Source organism: Carica papaya, chromosome 6 (assembly GCF_054855325.1).
Source record: "Carica papaya isolate Zhongbai chromosome 6, ASM5485532v1, whole genome shotgun sequence".
Lineage (NCBI taxonomy): Eukaryota > Viridiplantae > Streptophyta > Magnoliopsida > Brassicales > Caricaceae > Carica > Carica papaya.
The window spans coordinates 20,554,587-20,581,518 of record NC_142314.1 but is presented as its reverse complement, the minus strand read 5'-3'; the positions used below and the strand labels follow the sequence as shown (position 1 = coordinate 20,581,518).

The 26,932-nt window shown below is 35.4% G+C and overlaps 1 protein-coding gene across 2 annotated transcripts; it reads right to left on the bottom strand.

The window, feature by feature from the left end:
* Window positions 1-293: 293 nt before the first annotated feature.
* LOC110824349 (immunoglobulin) lies at window positions 294-26,608 on the bottom strand. Of its 2 annotated transcripts, XM_088222067.1 has the most exons (15): window positions 26,301-26,608; window positions 26,143-26,183; window positions 25,338-25,687; window positions 24,484-24,561; window positions 20,798-20,955; window positions 10,330-10,402; window positions 8,025-8,092; window positions 7,617-7,875; window positions 7,373-7,507; window positions 7,150-7,256; window positions 7,006-7,056; window positions 6,818-6,901; window positions 6,110-6,273; window positions 1,365-1,514; window positions 294-555 (listed from the first exon to the last, which is right to left on the bottom strand). In XM_088222067.1, the coding sequence occupies exons 3-14, from the start codon at window positions 25,639-25,641 to the stop codon at window positions 1,367-1,369; spliced, it is 1,629 nt and encodes a 542-aa protein (XP_088078193.1). In that variant the 5' UTR covers window positions 25,642-25,687; window positions 26,143-26,183; window positions 26,301-26,608; the 3' UTR covers window positions 294-555; window positions 1,365-1,366. The 2 variants fall into 2 exon arrangements, 1 of the variants encoding a protein (XP_088078193.1); XR_015821386.1 differs by lacking the exon at window positions 294-555 and having other exon boundaries at window positions 1,359-1,514; window positions 6,110-6,242.
* Window positions 26,609-26,932: the final 324 nt, after the last annotated feature.

The following is a 26,932-nucleotide window of genomic DNA, read 5'->3' as shown; positions in this document are numbered from 1 at the left end:
CACTACATTAAAATTTACACACACACAAAAAAAAAAAAAAAAAAAAAAAAAAAAAATTAAAATAATTAATTAATAAAAAAGACTTCATTAAAAATATTTACCAAAGCGGAAATATATATGTTACCATTTTACTTAAAAACACTTCCATTTTTGTATTTTTCATCACACTGATAATTTCTTCCAGAAAAGCAAAGACTGATCAAATAGCCACTTAATAATAGCAAGTTTCTTGCATGATTTAACTCGTATCCATGGCACAAAAGTGCAGAATTGTCAAGCACAGAAGTGGAATCTGCAAGAAATAGGAGGCATTCCTATCAATCATTCCATTTTAGTATGAAATTCACACATAAGAAATTGATTAAGTTTATTCCCAATAGGAAAGTAACTAATAGTTCATAAAGTTAAAGTAAAATTTAGGTGATATAGTACAACTATACGGAAGCAAATAAAAGAAACTGTTTACAACTTGTGAATGAAATTGATCTTGCCATGGCCATTGTCTCTGGCCCACCTCTTTACCTAGCTCCTTACTTTTGCTCCAACATATTTTCCCTGGAAAAAACACATTATTGATCTCAACATGTTTGCAAAACAAGCTATCTGCTATCTAAAGCACAAACTAGATTTATTCAATACAAAATAATAATCCTTAAGCAGCTTGAAACTTATATCGGTGGATGCATCAACAGCTACATGGATTGCCATTTCCCAACCATGCTTTGGGATGTAAAATTCAACTTGGAAAGGGAAAAGGAAAAGTACCCGTCTTTCTGTGTGTGTGTGTGCATGCAAAAGAGAAACACACGAAGAGAGGTCACATTTTCTGGTGCGGGCCAAAGACAACTTTCCTGTCCTAAATTTTTGGAAGCTCATTTTGTTTAATTATTGTTTATTACTTTTATTTATTGGAAGCATATTCTTAATACATACAGTCTAAAATTATGATTTCATCCTGTGTCAAGAATATGTGAAGTCATTGTTCTTAAAACCAAAAAAAAAAAAGAATATGTTAATCATTAAGCACAAAGAATATTTGAGAACTAAAAATTTTTCCTCAGGAAGTATTAAGTAAAAACAATATGATTGAAATTAAATAGGAATGGAACCAAACAGACCCTTGCTATTGTGTTATGATAAAATAAATTACCTCTTCACCAATTAATGTCCACATACACTAGAAATATATTCTGTGCAATACTTCCTGAAGCACTATCTAAGCCCAAAATTGTTTTAAAAACTAAAATCTCGCAGAGAGCTTGCATGTAATGTCTAATGGGAACAACACTCTAGGTTTCTAAAATGTTAACCACTTTGGTTCATTTACTAACGTAAGTAACTTTAAAACCACTAATTAATTTTACCTTCAACTACGGACCCACAGAGGCTCCAAAGTGAAAGGTTTCTCATTTCGAGGGTGAGCTGAAGATGCCCCAGTTGGAGGGGCATGTACAGTTATAGGCAGAACCCATTCACTTCTCTCTCTGGCCTCTATCAGGAGGGGATGCTCATATCTGAATTGAAAATTTCAATTAACTTATGAAAGATGACAAGCTATAAATCAATAATAAAAAATCACATTATAAAGAGGAAAAAATAGGAACGATGAATCAAATATAATTTAAACGGAACTTGACAAAGAAAAAGGCCAACATAAAAGTCAAATAAATTTCAATTGTTTATTGCAATAGCCAAGTTCATTTTATGAAGTGTATGGTAACACTTGAATATGCAGGGGCCTTCACATCAATTAAACACATCATATCTTGACATGTCACGCTCCCTTTATCATGTTTTCTTGTAAGAATCAATGCATCATAAACTTAATGGCATGGACTCTTTTTTAAGAAGATTAGATAACATGAACCTAGGTAAGACAAAACTTCTGTTTATTATATACATGGAAGTAATTCGGAGTTCCAATTTTTGCAGTGATTCGCTGTGTTCTGGGTGATTGAGATAGGTCCATTAGGCTCAATTCATTCATTGTATTTCTAGATTTAGTTATTTGATTTCAGAATTTTATTGCAGTTAAAATTTTTTATTCATAATTAAACAAACTCCACAATGATGGATTCACATCTCCACTTGTTAAGGAAAGATTTATAAAAAAAACCTAACTTGAATAATTGAAACTGGAAGTACATTGGATTTAGAATATTTTATCTTCATCACATTTGCATGTATTTTTATTCCTATGAAGTAAAAATGAAAATTTGAACCAAATACAACCAGAGTTAAATTCGGTTTTAGGTTGGCTACCATTATAGTATCCTAAGCTGGATTTGGGCATTTCAAAGGAGATATTGACAGATCTGTGGTAAAAATTATCCAATGACTTCAAAATATTCTGGTAACTATTTCTCTAAGGAAGTTTGTACTCTCACAGTTCTCGTAAGATTAATTTACAGTCAATTCATCTTTGTCACAAGAAGTCTGCATCCAGAACAATCATTTAAGATTTATGCAAACTGTTTGTTGCGGTCCCAAATCACGGATCAGCTTATGGGTTCAGATATGTGAAATTAGGGTTTAGGACTTGGAGAAATCACCAATCACTAGAGGAAAGGTATATACAACCTTGTTTTTTATTATTGTTCCCTTGTTAATTTTATTAACTGTCAACTGTTTTGTAGTAAGCCATAGCATAAACATTTTCTTTCTAACCATATGCTAAAAACCTTCTAGTGTACAAATAACAATATATACATAAGAACCAAATTCTTCATTATAAGACTATTCTATTTCCTATTTAACATAAATTTTTCCTAATCTACCTATTTTCAAACTCCTAGTAAATAACCACAATTTTTCCTAATTAAGCTAAAACACTTCAGGAGATTATTCCAGATTTCCTCTCTCTTTTCTACCACTTCTTTTCTTTCTATCACTTTCTTCTTTTACCGCTTCTTCCTTTGTTGATTATTGGGGCATAACATGATCCCCTTTGGAAAGATAATCATCAACCTCATTAGCCACCAAGTTCACCCAAATTATTTGCTTTCCCTCGAATAAAGTATGCTGAGAATCCCCCAATTACTACCAATAATTAGAACCTAACCTGCCTGACCAAACCTTAACATAGGCTTACATAAACACTTAACAAACTGATAAGCCTGGAGTTCTTAATGTTAGAAGCTCAAGAATCATTATAATGAATGACATGAAAGTCTAATTAAGGCTTCTCACAGACACCCCCTCCGAAAAGAAATCCTTAAACAAAAATCAAGTCCCTTTTGACGACTCCCAGTTGCTTTGAAAAAAAGGCCCTCGACAAACCATCATGACACAACTTTGCCCACCTTTTGTTGTTTATCAAGTTTGTAACAATCACTTCCTTGACAAATACACCCAGTCCCTTTCTCAAGGATCTGATAAAGAGAACCAACCATCTAGCTTACGTCTCCAATCCTCAAACTTGCTTTGTTGGAAAAAGAAAACCTTTCACTGGATCATCCATGTTCCTACAAGCCTCAAATATTGTTCTCTTGCCTCCACCTTGGCCATCAAAATACTCTTCAAATTATTGACAAGGCTACAAAAAGTCTACCGTAAGAATCCTCTCCTTTACCAAGGAGTTTCTCAATATCTGTCTTCATGCAATCTCCTGCACAAGGAGGAAATTAGCTAACTCCACTCTTGAGTCACCATGATGCTTCCTTGTCCTCTGGATGACCTCTGACCAATTCCAAACTATCTAGTTTGATGAAGGAAAAAATAGAGTTTATTTGTCTAGTTGTGAATTTAAAGATAAAATCTAGATTATCCTTAAGGTTTCTTAAAGCATTACCCTTATGTTGAATTTGGTTCAAATTCCAATTTCATTAAATAAGAATTAGTACATACAAATATGATATAAATTATGAATGTTGTTAAAAAAAAAATAGATTAAAGGATATAAAAAAGGTAAATTACATCCTTTGTAATTAATTGTAGTTTATTGTTTATTTCCTTTTCCGTCTTAAAAAACCTATATATATAGGGCTATAATGTTTGATAAAGTACACATTAAACCATTTTTAACATGATATCAAAGTTATACATTAAAAAAATTCTAAACTTATTCAGAAATTCTACTCAATCTTCATTGCCAAAATAAGAAAAACCCTAAAAGGTCAGCCTTCATAACTGGCCATTTTAGTCCAATTGTTGGCCACCATAAACCAGCCATCTCCACCAAGATCGGCCTTCTAAGCCGGATCCAGCTCCTTAACTGCAGCTACCCAAGGTTGCCTTCAGACATGCAGACGCACACAGCCTAGCCGCGGTTGCTCTTAGTTGCACAGGTTGCCCAGACTCACAACCCTAATTGCCACCATCTATGCATCCCTCGGCCACGATCACCAGACACACAAGCCTAGTTATCACCGCTTGCAATCCGCTGCAACATGACCACAAGAAACTAAATCTATAAAACATATATTCTGTATTCTAACAAAAAGTATGAGCGTTTGCAAAGGCTCAGTTAATGCAACCCTTGGCTCTTAGGAAGAAAGGGTCACAACTGAGCTTGGCTGGGGAGGCTCGTGGGTGTTTCCCCTTTCAACAGCAATCTTTTTGCTTTTAGAAATAAAAAAGTAGGCTTTGGTCTCACTAGGCTGGCTAGGAAAGGGCCAAACATATGACACCTAATACTAAACCTATTCCAGAAGTGTCACGCACACAATACCAAAAAACAAATAAAGGCTGGTAATCATGGTGCTTCTACCATAAGAGAATAGTTTTGACCAGCAAGAGTGGGGGAAATCACCTTGGGGAAAATCACCTTCTTCACTTTACAAGAGCATACCTTCTCCCTTAGCCATAATTGAGGGAACTTTGCAAATAATCAATTGCACAACTTCTGGCACCAGAAGAACCTCAGGTATGTTCAAGCCAACAACTCCCTACGAACCTTTTGGACATCAAACACCAAGCTCTTCAACAGAAGACAAGAGCTCACGGACACACATCCACTGTGGTTCCTTTTGGAAAGAAAATCTTATAGAATACGCCTTGCTCCTCAACCTAAGTTCCGAAAACCTTCCCTAAGAATTCCTACCAAACAAGTGCAGAAAGGTCTTATCTCCAACTTTGACACCCTTAAGCCAAGGGTGCTTACCACACTCTCACAGCAGCTCACACAGAATGGAGAAGCCATGAAATCTCTAAACCAAAATGTTAAATGTATTCAGCCTCTGGCCTTCTCAGAAAGCTAGAGAATGTGTGCCTCCAACAAAATTGGAAGTGTCTTTTCTTTTTCAATTAAAAAGAGGTATCATTGAGAAAAAAGAGAGACAAATGCAACACAGAGAATAGGACATCCTCCTCACACAACACGAGAAAAAACAATATAGATAAAGGACAAAGGTCATCTTGTGAGAGGATAAATGATTGCCTCCTAGTTCTGATGGAACTCAGAAAGAGTATGATTGGAATAACAACTACAAGCTTTGGCCCATAAGGTAGCCAGAAAATTCAGTTCATCCCACATCTCTTGAAACAAGTAAAAATCACTAAAATTTCTCTGATTGTGCTCAAACCATAGAATCCACTAGCCTACAAATACAGCCCCCTGCCAAATGGGTTTTACCCTCTTTATGACTCTCTCCCCCTCAATGCTAGATCACATTAAACAATCCACTGTTGGTAACACCTTTTTTTTTAAATACAGATTTGTAACATCTTATTATGTTGAGCCTTCAATGGTAACTGTTCATGCAAACACCTTCACCTTTGAGGGGAAACTAAGGTTTTTTACAATTCCTGGGCAGTAGAGAATGGATGACATGTGGGGTTTTTGTGAGGTGATCAAACAAGGACTTACAAAATTGAAAGTGTCTCCATCACCAAGAACTCCCCAGTTCTTGCGATAAGCATGATCGAAAGTGCAGTCCCAAGTGGTAAGAAGAAAAAACAAATAAGAAAGAGACCCAATCTCTAGACTAGAGATAGAGACAGGAAGAGAGAGAGAGAATACAAACATAAATGTGAAAGCATTATAATCACCATGACACAACCTTACAATATTGACATCAATTATTAATTATACTTTAAGATCAGGGGAACTTCTATAATTTGATGGTCAAGTAAAGGAATATACTACTGCAGTAAAACTCTAGAACATTACCTTCTCCAGTCGACATACTTTGGGGTGGTAAAAAATTCAAATCGTAGAGACCATTGCACTGAGACGTGGTTTGTGGAAAATGTCATGGGACCATCCATGGGAACAGAAAAAAGGAAGCTTGTCTGGACCAAATCTGCAACAACCTCATGGTGATCACTTTGAACCTACAAATAATTGAACATCCCACATGATAACAACTTGTTGTAATTCCTAAAAAATTCTCATTTGGAATCTATAAAAGACAATACTACTAATTCTCTCAGATGTTTTATATATATATATGACATTCATCAACAGATAAAATCATGTTTTAATGGAAGGGGAAGATATGCAAAAATGCTATAGGGATATTGAAGTATCCCCCGGTCTTAACTTTTAATATCATTGCATCATTTGAGTGCTTTGGATGCTTATATAAAGGTATCTATATTCTCAGACAAGGAACATCTTCAAGTTCTATAATAAATTCATACAAACATATCACAAATTTAACAACCATAACTAAAGGTTATATGCTAAAAGGTGTTGCAAGTGCATGTGTGCCTATACCATGAGCGCTTGATCTTCTATTTTTCTACAAATATACTCAACCAAACATTATAATTGCTTCCACATATGCATATTACATTTGGCATATTATGTAAAATTGAGAATCTTCACTCATTAATCAGTCAATTCAAGTAACAATTACAGAATCAAAAGTTATACCTTTGTAATCGTTGGTGAATTCCTTCGAGAAGGATGAAGAGACAATCGATTTATGGTCTCTGAAGTTTCCAGAGTTATTGAGACCTATAAGACACCAATGCTTCAAGTCAACTTTGGAAGCCTCAACATGATGTCATAATTTTTAGTTATTATCAATTATAACTGCATTGCTTATGGTGTAAAGTTACCTCCAAACATCGCTGGATTCCTTCATTAAAGAAGGTGAGAGTTCCACCTATCTGTTAAGCAAATAGTAGAGTGAAACCAATAAGAGATTATGGTTTTTACTAGCTGCTAGAGAGATTAAAAATGAAATGAGAAAGAGCAACTACCATATCACTAAAGTAATAAGTTGAGTCAGAGTTCTTTGGGGAAAATCGTAGAAGAACCTGGTCATCCATTCTAATATTGTAAGATCTTCCTCGAATAAAGCCCTCTGCTGCAGGAAAAGTTTGGATCAAATAAGTTTACCATTGATACACTAAACAAATAAACTAGATCTATGATATATGACAAATCTCTAAAATATTAGGTGAAAAAAGTATATCAATTTACATGCTACAGGTTCACTGCCTCGTGCTCCAGATGTAGAAGATACACCTGCAAAATCATCTGCAGAATTCTCTTTTGTAAAATTCATTTTTGGACTGGAAGAGACAATGTTTGATGATTTGTGAGGTGACAGGATATCTGTATAAAACCATATAAATAGTTCAGCAAGTTTTTTCTCATTTCACAAATAACAAAGTGCGGTCTTCAATTTTCCTGCAGCGTATGCTCAAGTAACTGTCTAACCTACCCAAAGTAGAATCATACAAAACCTCAGCAACAGACAAATGAGGAACTGCCAAATTCGAAGATAAACTTGTACGGGCTCCTTCAAGATATGGACTATCCTTAAACGAAGACCTCGTTGCAGATGATTGCAAAGATAATGAACTTCCAAAAGTTTTGTGTATATTTTCTTTACTTAAATTGTAGGAAGATACTGAAGAAACCTCATCGCGTGAGCTGTCGTACCCTTCGTCTACACTATCATTTATGTCATTTGCTCTAGCCTGTGGAGAAAAAACAATATGAATCAGTGATAGATTAACTCCAAACAATTACCAAAGCCATTATCCGAAAGCTATTTGAAAAAATGTAAAAATAAAGATGAAGGAAAAGGAAAAAGAAAAGAAAATAACCAGTATTGCGGACAGCCTACCCATTCAGAGTCTCCATCCATCTCTTTCCAGTACAAATCCATCTGGAAGGCAGTAGCAGGAACAATCCCTGAGAAATTGTAAGAGAAAGAAATTTTTCATGTTATTTTCTTAAACGTAAGACAAATCATGTCTCAGATAACATACTCAGATAACAAGTCCATTTTATTAAAAAGAAGATGCAGTAGCATGTAGCAAGGAGTCATTACTTCAGACGTCATCTCAGGCTGTTTCTCTATAGCATCTAAGTATAATTCTAAAAGAAGAATGTTATCCAAAAGGTCCAAGAATATTCTCGTAATCTATCAAGAAAATTTCCCTGCCTTACCCCCAAAGGAAAAGAAGAATCTCAAAGGGCCATTGTCAACAATAGCCATAAAATTCACTGGAAGAGAGTCAAGCCTTCATCCAATAAACCCATCCATCCCCAAAACCGAAGTTGCCTTAACATATAAAATAGAAATATCAGGACCCATAGTTGTAGTCCTTCTCCATATCAAGCTTGTAAACTAGACCTTTCATACCATTCTTTTGCACTGAGTCTACCACTTCGGTGCTAATTAGAGCTATATCCATAATTTATCTCCCCTCCAAAAAGAGATGTTGGAACTCACCCTCCACACCGCCCACGACAAAACATTCTTATAGCCAATACTATAGCAATTGGTTTGTAGAAGAAGCTCATAAGCTAATAGGTCTTCACTAAGAGAAAGAAAAACGATTTACACTATTACCTTGGACTGGTCTTTGATGACTAGTCCACTTCCTAGCCTAGTCAAAAAAACCATGGTTATCTTCTCCTTTTTCCTTTATTTGCATCTATTTTACTTCAGTCAATTTACCCTTCTTATCAGTAGCAATGGCCTTGATGCTTTTGGGCTTAGCCAGAACTGACCCAAGCCACAATTTGTTGGAGAAAGAGAGATTTTGAAGTTCGAAATCTCCCCAACCCATCACAATTCCAAACCGCTTCTTCAAACTCATATCACCCACAACTTTCGCTGAAGGTCGATGCTCTCTCTATCTTTCCATTGAGAGCAAGTATACCAAAGACTAGAAGAGACAATTTGCAAGCAGTGCAGGAGGGTTCATACACCACCATCTCAGGAGGATTCACATTAGATTTGTACACAAAAAAAATGCCTTTGTGTTCAAAGAAAGTGTTGGTGGCTTGACACCCTTACTTAAGATTTCATCAAAAAGCTTTCATAAATCTCTATTTGCCGTGAGTGTCAATGTCATCTAATGAAGATTATTTTTTCCCAAGTCCCTAACTTGCTAACTAAGAACCAACTATTGCCCCCTTATTTGACCCAAAGCTAGCTAAAGATTATACTTCGATCCCCTCATGCTTCTTACCCAGGAGCTCTCACCTCTCTCCATGTAGAACTCAAATAACATAGACAAGCCACTCCACAATAGAACCCCGAAAGACAACAAATGATCCATCATATCCACCATTCTTAGACAGTCTACCAAGTAATGGTTCCACCCTCGAGAGGAATGTTAAAGGACTTCCTCAATGACAAAAAATCTGAGGGGCAGGAGACTAGCATGTTAAAGAAGCTCGTTATGGGACAAGAGAAAGCTCTAAGGAGGGAGAGAGAGTGACAGGAGAGAAAATACATTCTATGCCAAAGTACATACTTTGGCTCAGTTGCATGCGTAACTAACTAAGCCACCAGAATACTAATTGTAGAGTATTAATCATATTTAATCTTCTATAATGTCCATTTGTTAATAATTTTTTTTTTAAATAAGAAGTATGAAAAATATCATTCACAAAGATATCAAGGGGGTACCACCCATATACAAAATTTACAGTTTAGTTAATATATCTGTAATATTCCCAAAATTCTCCACCCTATAGATATCATGCCCCATCATCAAAGAGCCAAAAAAATGAAACTATTGATCCCTAATCTTAGAAGTCTCATTCTCAATACCCTCAAAAACCTTTCTTTCCAAATCACCCAAATAATAGTAAGTGGCATTAGCTTTACAAATTTTCTTTTTTTATATAGGCCTTACCCAACCCAAATCTCATCTCTCACCGATCCCGCAATAATCCAATTAATTCCTAACAGCCTGTAGATCATCATCCAAAGTTCATAGGCTATTGGGCAGCAAAGAAGAATATGATTACATGATTCCCCAGCTCTCTTACACAAAAAATAACCCATTCGTTAATAATGGTTTTGGAAAAATCCTGATTTTAGAAATAAGGTATTCTTCACATTACAAATATATTACAAAAAATGGACACATGTTACTGTTCCAATCAAAATAAATTTAAAGAAAACTTACCATCATTATGACCTTCCATTAGTAATCCGTTGCTTTTTTGAGTTACCCATATTTGCAATGGTATCCGAGTTTCCTGTTGGAATTAATTTCAAATCAATAAAAACTGTATAAGCAGACTCATAAAATTCAAATAGTGGATATGTGCAAACAATGATTTGCAAGCATAGAAGCATGAATACTCATGTATAGTAATGAGGAGCCATGATGTTAATGAACAAGTAAGAATAAACTCATAATAGGAGATAATAATTGTTGCAACACATTAGAACACATGGACAAGAAAGAAAGAAGCTTAACAGAGCAACTCGGTGCTAAGCAAATAAACCATCAGCCTTCAGAACATTAAATAAACAAAACCCAAGGACTTTTTCTTTTTCCACTTTAAGCCTAAGGCAAGTAGACAACCAGCCAAAATATCTCACCCAACCACCATCCAACACCAAGGAGTAGCATCAGCAAATGATACAGAGTGCAGCTGATACAAGAACACTAATAAAAGAAGTATATCCATCAACATGTGTCATACTGACTACAATGCATATACAACAAGATAAAATATTCACTTCGTCATAAAAGGAATATTATTACAGGGAGAGAGAGCAAAGAAAGGTCAGATCAGAAGGATAAGGTATCCTCGAGAAAACAAAAAATTGAAAGAAAATAGTAACCCAATGCTGGTGCAAAAATGTAGATGGAGGTGTCCCTTGAGAAAACTGTGCTCATCACAAGCAAAAGGAAAAATTAAGAATAATTCAATTGTTGCTTGCAAATTGTGGCATTACACTCCAACCATAAGACCCATGCAAAAAGTAGGCCCGCTCCACAAGACATGTACTCCTTATTGCTCCCAAACACTCCAAACCACCTCACGAAAAATCAACAAGAATTTTACTTTAAGATCTGAAAGCATATCAAATGGATGCCAAGTTACAAAGCTCCATGAGGCCTAGACATTAAGCAAACTGTTGGTGTTAATATTATTTAGGACCTGGTCCAAACTAAAACTCTAACCCAGAGAGAACTTCACCTTTTGAAAAGAGGGAGAGAAGCACATATCAAAACTAATCAGCAATAATAAAAGCCATTAGGATGATGGGTAAGAAACTCGAACAAGAATTTGCAAGGATAAACACATGAGGAAACAAAGCTCCACACTGAAATCACAACTAGAGGCAGGACAAGAACACTCAAGATGATAAAGCAAAGGGGAGACATATGACATTTTTCAATAATGAGAGAGATAATCCATAGAGACGAGGAAAATAATAGGCAAAACAAGACTCCCGAACAATGATCCTTCGAAAAAGGAAAATGGAAATCATAATCTCCTCTCAACAAAAGCAAAGGACTTAAGAAGGCGAATGCCCCAGCAACTGATTTCCACACTCCTGTGAGTTGTGGCCGACCTAACTTCCGTACCCCATCTACTTCGACAAACCCCAGACTTGGTCTTCACCAGCTTGTACAACAAAAGAATGAAGTTCTAGATATAAAAACCATAAACTAGGAACAAAAGAAAGGTTCTCTGGAAAATGTTTGGCTTAACTTAAATCTTCGTCAATGGGAGGTTATAATTTTTGTAACAGCATTCTGAATTTTTTAATGTGTCTGAAAACCGACAAAGGGCTTTCATTTTAAAATAAGAAAAGAAGCTTTAATAAGAATAGAGAATGAAAGAACACAAAATTGGAGAATCAGCATCCTCCACACAAAAAGAAATAAGAAAAAACACATAAAGGAGCTTGTTTACTACACAAGACTAAATTCCAGAACAAAACATCCCAATTTGATGGAGGTCAGAAAAGCTTGTTGTGGTTCCCATGTGACTTAGTCCATAAAGTGGCAAGAAAAGTAATTCCACCCCACAGTGCAGATGTCAAAGTACACCGGTCATCAAAGATAAAATGAAAAACCAACCAAGACTCGTACAACTTATAATCCCTTCAAGCATCATTTTGAGAAAGCCGCTCCCAATTTTCCTTTTACCAGGGTTATAAGCTCTCTACAAACATTCTTATTGACCAAGTAAAAGACTTAATTACCCTTATCGATTCCAAATATTCTACCTTATATCCCTTCACAAATTCACTATTGCATTCGACTTCTCTTCCTCATTCTCTCTGTATTCTTGTGTGCAGTACCTCCTCCATAGCCATCTGCTTCTTTCCCCCGATTCTCCTTTGCCACTGTCTTCTCAATCGCATTTTCTCCTTCACCACTTCTCTACTCAGGCAATGTATCTCATCCACCAGCTTCCTTCTCCATTGTCACATCTCGGCCAACTTCTATTTGAACACATTCATCTTCTCCAGTGCTCTCCTCAGAATTGTTATTCCCACTTAGAGTTTTAGAGTTTTGCTTTAGTTTATATTATCTTCCATGTATGAATTAGGGTTCAAATAGTGTTGACTTTTTAGGGCTAATTTTTGCATTATGTTAGCATATCTATTAGTTTCCCTTCAGCTCTCTTGGGTGTTTTTTTTCCCTTCCCTTCATGCTAGTTGGAAAGTTCAGGATATTGATTATCTAATTGTGAGTGCATATTCTAGGATAGAAGCTCCACAGTCAGCATAGAATTAAGCCTTTACAACTTCATTAGTAAAAATAAAAAATGTCGCTTACGGAGATGAAAGAATCAAATAATGACATCTTCATTCTTTTAATTTGTTTGACACGTCAATTTGAGTAGAAAATTGGTAACCAACAAAAGAAACCCATTAATGGAATCGCCAATTGGGAAATCCCATGCTAATCTTTTCATTACATTTCTTATAAGATATATAATCAATGATATTCGACCTTAAATAATTTTCTAGATGTTAATGTATAATTTTTCTATATTAACTTTAGCACAAACTTAAATCGAGAAAGTTAATATGATCAATGATCTTGGACCTCAATTAACTTCTTTTATTAAACAAGATAACATTTTTTTAAAAAGTGTATATATACACATAGTTGTATATATAAAGAATGTGTTGTTTAGTTGTTTTTTCAAATGGTTGGGACCACGTATAAGAAAAAGGAGAGAGAATCCAAATGTTTTTTTTTTCATTTTTTTCTTTGAGGGATAGGAAGTTGGATTCTATTAGGTGAAATAGTGATTAATACATAAATGAAATGCCACAATGACAATGGCTTTCTCCATGGACTTTGGGGAAACCTTGCTGTTTTCTCCACTAATATAAGCTATGTTAGCACAATGACCATGTTTTCTCTATGCTGCTTCCATCTTGCTTTTTACTTTTTATCTTGGTTTCTCTGTAAGTATACTTGTTTATGTAAAAAAAAAAAGGTTTTGAACCACCACCAAAGAGCTTGCTCTCTTGCACATATGGTCTTTCTAAGTAGGTTACTCTTTGTTGCTTTTTGAATTTCAGCTTCGTTTTTTGTTCTTCAGAATCAGCTACATTTGGATTACAGTTGCACGACATTTCGGCTTTGTTTCTGAGTGTTATGAGGCTTTTGAGATCTAAAACTGTACTTGAATTAAGATTATTATTAAAAAAGTTACCCTTTATCATCCAAAAAAAAAAAACACAGAGTCATCTTGCTTTGGCCTATTTCGCTTCAAGGCTGCAATCTGAAGTATCTAAGTTTTATAACATGGCTAGGATTATTTGTGTGCTACTGAGTGGTGATGACATGCTAAGGTCATTTTGTCTAGAGATTGTGAATTCTAGGAAATACATTATATGAGCTTGCCCCTTTCTGATAAACCAACAATATGAAACATATCTCTACTTTTGTTACTTGTTTCCAATTTATAGATGGATGTGCAAGCAGATGTCCTTGGTAATGCTAAGAGTACCAGCAAAAAAGCACTATATGACCCCACCATAAACAACTGGACACAAAAATTAAAGGGCAACGCTCCATTACTAGACAAGCGATAACCTCACGCAACAATTTAGGAAAATCATCTCCCAGAACTTTGGTCAGGAGAAAACAATCAATTGGAAGACTAATCCCTACTCCTCAAAACAAACAAGTATTTGGGAAAATCCCTTACATCATAGTCTTTAATTTACTTATTAAAGTCCCTCATGCACATGATGAGCCTCGTGCTCCCTCAAACTTCTCAACAAGACTCCTGCAAACATTCAAGTAGCTCCTAAGACACCCAAAAAGAAATACACAAATTGTAAACTAAAATACAACTCTTTCACTAAGAAAGCCCTAAATCTCAAACATATACGACAAAGACATAAGTGAATTACCAAATTATCCTGACCAACCAGAATAAGAAAACAAATCCTCAAAACTATCAATTAGTGAAGCTACCATATCATTCCATACCGCTAATCAAACCCCAAAAGCATTATACGATGTACAAAAAATCTAATCCTTAAACCTAGAATCCAACAAACTCCTAATGACAACACTGTCCATATTATTTCTCTTATTTTATTGTAACAAAAACAACACACGATATTTGCTCTAGAGACAATATCCTTAAAATTTTTCCACTCCAACACATCCCCTAAACTATTTAATCTCAAAGTTGCAATGGTTATGATACAACTAACTTACATTCAACTTTTTTAAGTCACCATGTAGGATCGTGGTTGCTAATCTCCATAGCGCAGTTTCTCTTGCCTCTCTACAACTCATAGCTTCTAGGAGATATCATTAACACAACTTTCCTCCACAAAGAAACAAGGTCTTTAAAATCTAGTTTATTAAAACGGCCTTTTTTTGGTCTCTAGCATCTTTCCCTTAAAAAATGGGCATTGAGAGAGCCAAGTTTTGTTTCTCATGAGGAATCTTACACTCTATGCTACTTGATTTTTTTTTCTTTTTACAGAAGAATAAGCTTTCTTAAAGTAGAGAAGGAAAGAAAAGATTACAAAGCATAGGAGAAAAATGATTACAAAGATTGAGAATAAGTTATCCTCGCAATGAATAACAAAAAAATAAATAATAAAGAATGAGAATTCAAAACAGTTTGCATAGAGATACATCCCCTATTTCTTGCCCATCATTGCGTCTCAGTCATGAAATAGCTCCAAAATGTTCATGCTCGTGAAGTGTACACGAGCTTTCACCCAAAGAGATGCCATAGAAATGACTCTCTCGTTGAGCTCATCAAGCATCGTTGCCTAATCAAGGAAAATCCGCTGATTCCTGGCTAGCCATAAACCCCAAGAACCTACAAAAATAGCACTCGCCATAGTACCTTAGCTTCTTTTCTAACTCCAACTTCCTGAATACATGAGTTTATAAAAATACCAATTGTGGGAGGCACTACCCAGCTAAGGCCAAATCTTCACATCAGACTAGTCCACAATTTCCACGCCATGTTACAATGTAAAAACAAGTGAGAATGAGTCTCATCATTTCTAAAGCACAAACCACATACCCCAGGGGACAGAGCTGGCGAGGGCGTCAAACTTGAAGCAGATTATTACTATTAAGCCTTTGGTTAACAACAGTTCATGAAAATACCTTTATCTTTAATGAATTCTAGTTTTTCAAAATTGTCGGTAATATGAAATTGTTTGTCAATAGGTTTAGAAATAAGGTCTATGAGGGAAGATGTACATGAGAACAAGCCAGAAGGTTCAAGAATCCATGACCGTCAATTCATTTGGGAGGTCATTTGGACGTTGTCTAGCAAGTTCAATGAGATCATAACATCATAGATCTCCCTATCCAAAAGGTCACAATTGAAATAGAAGTTCCAAGATATTCTTTCTCTCGAACTACCAACAAAGCTAGAAACTCATGTATTATGTCTGTAGATAATTGGTAAAGTCGAGGAAATCTTGTGGCAATCGGTTGATCCCCTACCCAAGTATCCTCCCAAAACAAGACTCTAGATCCATTTCCCACATGCAATTGAGTGAGTGGGGTAAAGAAAGGGTGACTCTGGAAAATGGATTTCCAAGGACTACGATTAGTTGTGGATCCTCGGGCAAGAATATCCCAATCATTCCTCTCTCCTCCATGGATACTGTATATCAGCCTATACCATAGAGAGGTTGGTCAATGAAGGAAGTGTCATAGCCATTTCGCAAGTAGTGATAAGTTCTCTGATCTAAGATTCTCAATGCCCAAACCCCCCCAACATTTAGATTGAGAATATACCTCCCACTGAACTAATGATCTCTACTCTACTCTCCTCACCTATTTCAGACTGTAGAAGTCTTTTCATTAGACCCTCAATCCTTTCTACTATCCTAGTTGGAATCTTAAATAGAGATAAATAGTGAAGTGGCATACTAGACAAACAAGCATTACTCAAGATTACCCTTCTCTTGATGGAGAACAACCCACCATTCTAACTAGCCACCTTATTCTCTACCCCTTCCCAGAAAAACCTACTCCAAGTTGCCACCTAGTGAAACTCCCAGATACTTAATAGGCCATGATAACTTCTTATAACGTATTGTCTCCACTAGATGGTCAATTGAATAATCTCTCACATTAATCCCAATAAGTCCAGTTTTTCTTAAATTGATTCTCAATCTATAAATGTGTTCAAACACATGAAGGATGACAAGAGCATTAGATATGGAAGTATTGTCATTATCCAAGAAAAAATATTATGTCATCCACAAATCGTAGGTGAGGTACCTCCACATTTTGTCTACCCATTTTTAAGTCCTTTAGTAATCTCCTCTCCATGACCCTTGATAACATTCGGTTCAATATGTTTACTACAAAGGTAAAGAAGAAAAGCGAGAGTAGATCACCCTGTCTAAGTCTTTTAAAGCTCTAAACCAACCTCGGGGTTTCCCATTGACTATCACTATAAGGGATCATGAGGACAAACATCCATTAAATTTCCTCCACTTATAAGTGAATTCCTTTTGATCCATTACCTAGTCTAAAAAACTCCAATTGACCCAATCATAAGTTTTCTCAAAGTCTAATTTTAAAACTAAACCTTTTGATGTGAATACAGGCAACACTTGAAAGGAAATTCAGTCTCAGGAACCAAACGTGAAAACTAAAGAAACCTAAAACGAACTCAGTGAGCTGGGAACACAAATTCAAGTCCCTCCTAGACCAATCATAAGGAATCGAACCAAGAAATTCCAGATTGCATTCATTATGATGGCCCAAGAATGGGAAATCCGAGAGTAGGACCAAAGAAGGCCATCCAGCCTTAGAGAAGAGAAGGGAGCACATGCCATGCACGTGAACATGCTCACGCACACAAGCGGGCGGTCACATGTGCGAGAAAGAGGTCTCGCACCCATAGGGCTTTCCCCCGCATGAGAAACGCATGTAGGGCATGCAGACAAGCTTTCCTGCACCCTGGGCAGCGCACATGTGCGAAACAGCCCACCTCACACACGCACGGAGGTCGCTCGCGCGGAAGAGTCGCACACGTGGACATCACAATAGGTAGCGAAGGCGCACACGTGCCACCCGCAGGCCATACGCATGCCTGCAGACTAGTGCGCATGCGTGCATGTCTCCCGCACATGAGACTGCTTGGCCGAGAATATGACTCTTTTTTGCATATTTAACTAATTTTATTTATTATTATTTTAATATAAATCTATCTTTTAATATTATTTAATTAATATTTTTTAGGATAAGGATTGGGATCGAATTTTATTTTATTATTTTTCAAGTATTTGTATTCCAAATAAACTATTTAGTTGAAAGCCTATAAAAGGCCTCACTATAGACTGTAAATCACACATCTCAAAATTCAATAAATCAAAACTTTTACTTTAAATTATCTATGCTAATTTTTAAATTCTTCATGTATCTTCAAAGTAGGAGCTTCAGACTGCTTCGTTGAGTGGAGAATCGGGATCAACTTATCAGGTAAGCCGTGACATCTTTCTCTATTTATTGCTATTTTTTCCAGTTACCTGAATAAGCTTTCAATATGTTGATTTCAATATGAAGGGCTTAATTTAGGTAATTAAGTTTTGAATTGCTGAATATATGAAGTTCATGATCGAGGTGTTTTTGATCCGTGGAGTAATTGTTCTCCATCTCGTGTTACCTTTTCACCTTCAACACTCATGTATTCTCCGCCACCTCATTGACCACTAAAGATGCATCAAGGATTTGTCTACCTCCCAACAAAACACTCTAGTTTAGTGAGATAATATCTTCTAAGGTTCACTACATCGAATGAGAGATGTACTTTCATGATAATCTTATAGACATTAATCATTAAACTAATTAGATGGTAGTCTGAAACCTTTATGCACTTATCCTCTTCTAGAACTAGGGTGAGGAGGGTAGAGTTCATGCTTTTACAAATAGAACCATTCAAATAGAACTCCTCAAACACTTTGGTCAAGTCTGTCTTAACAATGTCCCAAGACGCATTAAGAACTCAATTATAAACTCATTTTGATCTAAGAGCTTTATCAGTCCTAGGTCCCAAATAGCTCTTCTAATTTTCTCCAATTCAAAGGGTCTCTCGAGCCACTCCCTCTTTTCTCTCCTAATGGGGGCCCAATCAATGGCTTCAAGAAACTGTCTCAAAGTTTTTTCTTGTGTGTACAAATTATACTAATGATAAGTAATCTCCCTAATTACATGTTTTTCTCTTCTTTCCATCCCCTCATGCTCAAGCTCAATTTCTTGTATTGCATGTTCCTTCTTTCACTCATGACCTTGTGGAACATCCAAGTGTTAGCGTCTTCCACCTTCACCCACTTAATCTTCGTTTTTTGTCTCCAAATCTCCTTTCTAGAAATAACACCTCTTCTAGTTCAAGCTTCAATCTTATCATGCATTCCTTATGTCCATAAGAGATGATCGTCCATGCCCCCTCTTTTTCTAAAACTCACCAATTTCCTCAAGGATCCCTATCTTACAAAGTTCGGCACTATCAAAACATCTTTGTTCCAAACTTTTAATTTGTCCTTCAAGTGCTTCAGCTTCATCATAAATCTATACCTCTCCCACCTTGTATCTCTTCTTATCTCCTGAACTTTGGAAGCTCAGTCCACATGTTCTTAAACCTAAAAAGTATTGGACCTCACTTAATATGTTGGGATTCAGGTAAAATGGGAAAGTGATTCAATGCAAGTTGAGGAAGAACTTCCTGAATCAGATTTAGGATATCCTCTCAATGAGTAGAGATCAAAAATCAGTCTAGTCGTGACGAGACCAATCTTTGCCTATCAACTGAGTAAGTAAACTGAGCATTATCTAGGGGCAGGTCTCTTACCTCACAAGCATCTATAAAATCATTGAATTTTTGCATTGATAGCGTCATTCTATTCCCCCTCCCAATTTTTCACTGTTGAGTTCATGTGTTGACTGGGGTTTAACCAGTATCGTTTATAGAGTCAACAGTGGCAAAAAAGGGAGCCATCGACACAGCAACTATGATGGACTTTCATTGGTGTTTAATGGTGGAGTTGCCAGCTTTCTTAAGTTGCCAATGGGTTGTCTCTGTATCGCATTCTCAGCAGCCCTGTTGAGCCTTCCCTTCCTGGATTGCCAAACCCACTGACAGGTATTGGGCTAACGGAGACGAGCTGAAGTTAGGAATTCAGACAGGGTGCTTTTTGGTATACGGGTTAGGCCAATAATGTGAGTTTGTTCAAGTTGGCTACCCCTAGTCTCCAATGACCATCTCCAACTTAAAAAATATTGCCACTAGTGTAGACCCAAATCTTATCTTGCCACTGCCATTTGGAGTTTTGAACCTTCTGGTATGAGAAAAAGCTGCTTCATTCTATAAACGTAGATTTCTATAACTATAGCAAAGCATATCCCTTGTTCTCTCTTATTCTACCATGAGAGAACTGTCGGGCCTGTTGTGCCACACAAAATAAACTACTTCCCAAGACCTTGAATGGTAGAGAGAAACTAAAATACGCTCTTCATCTTCCTGTTATAACCCCTTTACATTCCTTCTTTCCCACACATGGTGATATTCATAAAATTAATATTGACCTCCCTCCTTTAACACTATATATCTTGGCTTCGATATCCAAAATTTGACACCTCCAATGGTAGCTAAATAATAAAATGACAATCTAAATGAAGAACAATCGTATTCAAAGGATGTTTATGCAAATCGACAAGGTTCTTGATCAAGTATTTCGTCACCAGTGAGGCACTCCACCACTTAAGAACTTGTCTGTTAGAAGTTGCAATAGGATACCATTCTAAGATCTTCCCAGTCTAGTGCCACCCGAAGCTAGTAATATTTGCAACCAAGAAAAGACAACAAAACATGGCAATCAACATTCTATTGACCTAATAAAGAGACTCAAACAATATAAGTACTCGTATCAATAACAATGAAGGCATGAGTAAAAGAAGCTCCGAAATTCAATCAAAACCCAATATCAAACAATCTATTCACGAACTAAATGGGCAAATTTATTCAATATTTGAAACAAATTTAAAAAAAAATCAAATAAACTAACCAAATCAAAACCCAATATCAAACAATCTATTCACGAACTAAATGGGCAAATTTATTCAATATTTGAAACAAATTTTTTAAAAAAAAATCAAATAAACTAACCAATTCAAAAAAAAATTGCTTAGACTCTTTGTTTGAGCGACCATTTTCTAGCATCATCCATCGTCCAAGTAATGTACTCCTGACATAGTAAAGGTAGCGTATTGTAGCACCTTTATATGATGGTGGTAAAATGTCAGGCAACGTAGCTCGCACTACATCTGTAAATGAAATCATGCAACACAAATTGTTAATCTCCTTAATCCAAATAATAGAATAAGAAACATATAATAACATAGTAAATTTAAGATGATCTCTCTCATACAGAGGAAATCAGAAATAAAAATATAGTGCAAATTATTCCATCAGTCAGATTAGCATCCTCGTATGAATTTTGACTTCTCTATCATCATCATTCTGTACCACCAAATATTGCAAAGGACTGTTGATCATTGATAACGAATAATCACCTATCATCAAGAGGTTTGAGTCATTTCAAATCCAAGTGTAATTCCTATGGAAAATGGTGATATCCACCATTTTCTTTTGATTAAAAAGGATAAGATATATATATATATATAACAGCACAGTGGTGACCCATTTGTTCTTCGCTAATGATATTTTAATTTTTTGTAAACCTGATTTGAAGAATCTCCTACACTTGAGGTGCATCCTTCTCTGTTTTTAAACGGTTTTGGGACTCAAAATAAACCTCAACAAATCTGAATTAATGATGAAGAAACCCTTCCAGCAGTGTATAAAATGGGAAGTTGGTAGAGGCAACATAATTAATTTTTGGGAGGATGACTGGGTTAGTAATGAGTGTCTTAGGAGGAGATTCCCGAGAATTTATAATATTGCCAAATCGATTAGGATGACAGTGGGGGAGGCTTATAGGGTCATAAATAGAAATATTGTCTAGTGCATTAATGTAAAGCGGAATTTAAATGATTAGGAGATTAAAGAATTCGAAGACCTACTGAAGTGTCTTGATGCACAGCAAATTTCTGACAGGGCTGATCAGGTTGTTTAGAATCTGGAAAAGGATGGAAAATTTCTGTTTCTTCTTATTACAAATATCTAAGTGACAAGGGAGTTGATAACAGATTGGAATTTAAAGCAAAGCTCATCTGGAAGACAAAAATTCCTGCAAGAATTGCTTTCTTTGCATGGGAGGCGTGCGAAATCTGGACAGATGGGCAAGATCATTGTTAACAGATGCTACTGCTGTCTAAAGGTTAAGGAGACGTGTAACCATCTACTTTTGTGGTGTCCTACTGTTTATAGCTTATGGTGTAAGATCTATGGTTAATTAGGAATTAATTGGGTTATCTCGGATCCGGTCGGGAAGGAGATTTGGGCTTGGGATGGTTTCTATGTAAAAAGAAATATGACAAACATTATTCCTTTGACTATTGTTTGGATCATTTGGAAAGAGAAGAATAGGAGAGTTTTTGATAGTATTGAGAGTAGTACTAATAGACTAATAAATAGACTGATACATTTATTTGAGTCGATTATGCTAAGTCATGATATCATTAGTGATGTGAATTTTGGGGATGTCATTGACACTTTAACATCTATGTAAATACTTTTGTACACGGGTGGCACCCCTGTTTCTTTGGTACCATGTTAATATATATTTCACACTTTTTATATAAAAAAAAATAGATAAACATGGCAACAACTGTCAACTATGTAAAGGAGCTTTACAAGTCGGGCAAAGTATCAATTAGGTCTTCTAAACCCTCATTATGGAAAAAAAAAGAATAACCTTTAAACAAAAAATAAAAGTCTAGAACCAAGAATCCCTAACTCTAGTTAATGGAAAAGCTAATCCCTCAAAAACTATTCCTTTTCTTCCAAATGACTCATATGGTAGCTAGAGGGATAAGAGATGAGCTTTCTCTTCTGCTCATCAACTTGGATGTCATACCACGCCCAAATCTCTTTAGCCAGAGAGCCTGACATAATCTGACTCAAGTGAAGGAACTTGAGAGTACCTAATACACACTCTTCGATCTTTCAAAAATCAACCAAACTTATATTATTTCTTTTCAATCTTTCAAAAATCAAGTACAAAATCTCTCGCCGAAAGTTGAACAAGAGTACCTGCAGCATCATTGAGATCTTTCAAAAATCGCCACTAACAGTAGGCTTCTGAACCTTCATTGAGGGATAGCTTTTGTGATTCACTTAAATGCCCAATGAGAAGCAAGAACCTCCTTCCCCTATTCAACCACAAGCTTCATGCCCCTAAACCACAAGCTTTAGGGTCAAATCTTCCAACTCAATTCTCCAAAGATAATAGTGGATTGAGTGCCTCTACCATTCGTAGACACTCTCCTTTGAGTCAGCTGATCCACCTTAAGAGCAATGTCACAAGACTTGGACTCTGTGATCAAATATTTCTTAGAAAGAGAGGTTAACATGAGAGTTGGAGGAAAGGAAGACCAAAAGGGCTTAAACTAGAAGAAAGACAAGTGAAAGTTTCTAAGGAGAAAGACATAGCCTCTCATGAATTATTTTTTTCCCACAAAACAAGATATAGAAAACCTAGAAATCACTAAGAAAGAAAAAAGCAAAGAACAAACTAAGGGAAACAGCAAAACATAACTGTAAATAGATAAGTAAATCACTATAATCATGGAATTAAATATTGTAAGTATTGATGGAAAAGCATCAGACACATAAGAGCTACCAAAACAAATATTGAATATCAAAATGTGAAGAAATTGGTAGCATCACCAATTAATTCACTATACTATGGAAAAATCCGAACAAATTCAACTTCCATTCTATTTTTCTTCTTCTTCAAAGTATTTTGCAATCTATGATCTTTAAGACACTATGCAACCCACCATTACCTCCATAACTGAGGCTTTTTTACATTGACCAAGGATCAAGATACTTCAATAATGAGTTAGAGATTGATGTTGTTAGATTGTAGTTTAGAATATTTAGTTGAAGTAGAACCTTAGCGATTTAAGAGGTTGATGACTTTCTATCCTAACTCACTCTCTCAGTTAGGTGCAAAGTGAATTCATCCCACAAAAGCATTTATGTCTTATATCTAACAAAGGTAGGTGTTTTTTCAGCAAAGCCCTCCGACAAATTATGATTATCCAAGCGTGATGTTGTCTTTACATTCATTTAGAAACAAATATTATAGAGTAAGTCATTCTCCTAACAACTTTAAATTCTCAAGAAGATACTTTTGAGAAGAAGGCTAACAATGAACAACTTGAGAAAGGGAGAAATGAATCTTCCAATCATATCCTCCTTTAGTTTGTGGAGGATAGAAAGTTGTGAGATTAGCTCTCAACCTCTTTTATTTTATCCCCTGTATTATTTGTAAAATTGGCAAATGAGTTATGGGCATAGAATTAGTTTCCAATTTGGCAAAGCTAGTAAGAAGTCTATTCCCTTATTATGTTGGTTAGTTCTTAAGGTCGTACGAAAAGAAATAAATAGAACCTTGAATATTTTGTTGAAAATGTCAACCTCTCCTTGACAAAGAGAATTTTGGAAACCCTACCAATATTTTGTCTCTCATATAAATCCCTTTCGTTTTGTATATGGGTCACACCAGTCAGTACCCTGCTAATGAAATTATATCTTTAAAAAACTATTGAAATAAACTATAGATCACCAAATATGATAAACATTCACAATTCGAATAGATTACTACTTTATAAAACATGTATGCATCAATACTTCTGATACAATGACAAAAAGCACAGGCTTACATGTTTTTGTGGCACCAAAAGATAAAACTTGATTTGAAACTATTGATGGTGTTGAACAATCCAAAAATATGTATTCACCTGAAATAAAGTAGCATATTAACCTCATGATTAAGAGTATGAATGCATTGGATATAGTACGTTTTTTTCTCTTTCTCAATTTATGAAACCTAACTTGTCTCAATAGATAAAAATGAAGAGAAATTGTGTTGATATTTTCAATAGAGGCAAAGTGGAAAATTAAGCCACTACTACTCGTGAATGCTAAGAAGTAAGACTAACTACAAATTGCAGGAGTTATATGCTGAATCACCTCCATCATAAAAATTATAGAAACCGAAATACTTGTACAAAATAACAACTGTGTTTAAAAGAACCTGTCGATTTTTTACTCTTAAACTGCTTCTTTCTTGGATCAATGAATTAAAATGATGTTAACCCTTTTTCCGTTTTCTGTCAAACAAAATGATAGTGCCTTTGAGCAGAATCACTCTCATTTCTGACTACGGGTTTCAATTCAAGGGAACTGACTCCTTTTTTGCATCCATAGTTTTGACTTTGCGGATAACTACTCTCTTAGACATCTATGAACAGACATAATTCAACGCCATAATTTAAATAATAAAAACTGATATATCATAAAGTTTACTATAGAGATTAAACCCTTCCCAAAGTGAACAAAAAATCTTTTTTCTTGTTTCCTTCAAAAAGAGTTTAAACTCAATAGTAAACTTTATGATATCAACTATAGTTTTTTGAAATAAAAAAGTATAACAATAAGGCAACAAGGAGATGCAACCCTTATGCAAAAGATAACTATAATTATTATAAAAAAGCTTTAAGAATTGAATTAGAACCTCTCCTTTGTTTTGATCCAGGCAATGGTTTCTGAGTGGCAAACCACTGAATATCCAACTTCTCAATTCCTTTTACCTCAAACCGAAGCCTTTCAACCAAAAGAGTTGGGTTCCCTTCTGGAGCAGCTCCATTATCAGGGTTGCAAATTTCAATAGTAATAACTATTGAATCACCAGGTCTGTAGACATCTTTGTCCGTCTGCAATTTAAGAGTTGGCTTGAGGTTACTCTCCAGAACATTGGAGGATTCGTCAACCTTGTTGGAACCCCCGCTTCCCAAGAAAGAAAACCTAGATGATAACATTGCTTCGGAATACTCTTGTCTCGTTAATTTTTTCCTTTACAGGCACCTGAATCAGCATAAACGAAAAAAAAAAATAATAATCAACTTAATTTACCGGCAAAACTTAGTGGAAACATGGTAAAAAGCAGGAACTGGATCAATAAAACACATACTTATAATTCACCATTCTATTTAAGGTTCTAAACAAAAAGTTAGCAGGTAGGCTGATGCAAAATATTATATATATATAGATAGAGAGAGAGAGAGAGAGAGAAGGAAAAAACATAAACACAATGCAGTTCTTCCATTGCTACAAAAAATCAAACTCTCGGCATCAACAAATGATTGACAATTTAGTCAAAACTGAAGAGAATAGTAAGTTTGCAACCATATTTCTCAGCTGAATTTCATAATGCATTCAACGAGCAACAGAAACCCAAAGGAAAACGTTGGATTTTCTTTCTTTTATTCATTTTCATGCGAATTTGCACAATACGTTCAATACGGTCAGGAAAGAAATACCAGAAAGCTCTGAAGATCCGATCCGCAGCCAAATTTAAAACCTATGAATAAGTTTTAAAGCGTAGATCAACTCAGTTTGCGATCAAAGAGAGAGACATAGAGAGAAAGAGAAAGAGAAAGATTGCACTGAAAATTTAAGGAAATGGATAAACTAATACCTGATTGATAAGGTGATTTTAAAGGAGAACCAATAAATGAATAAACAAGTTGGAACAGATATATTCTCTCTTCGTGCTTTTCACTGGATTCAGAACCCTGTTAACTCTATCAACTTCTTAGGCTGGTCTGGTAAGAAAATGAAGATGAGTTTACTTATTTCTTAGTTTTCCGGCAATAAACTGACCGCAGAACGGCGACGCAGTGAGGGCATCTGGTGCTTGTTAAAGAGAGAAGACGAGAGGACCAGCAAAATGCGGTCGTTTCGCGGCAGATCTGGTTTTTGGTGTCCAGTGGCATTAGAGAAAATTAATTAGCTTTGCTTATTTATTACTTAGATTTTAAGTTTTTGAACTATTTTTTGATTAATTCATAATTTATTATTAAAATTATTTAGTTCATAATATTTTTATATAATTACAAAAAAAAATTAATAAAAAATTATAAAATTATTTTTATTCTATACTTTGAAAAATATAATAATAATAATAATAATAATAAGTAATTGTTTTATCTAAGTCATATATATGATAATAACATAAATTAAAGAGTAAAAAAGTATCTGGAATTAAATATTTTTTGTAGGTCTCTTAAATGATAGTTTTAATTAGAAATATTTTATTTTTTAAAATTA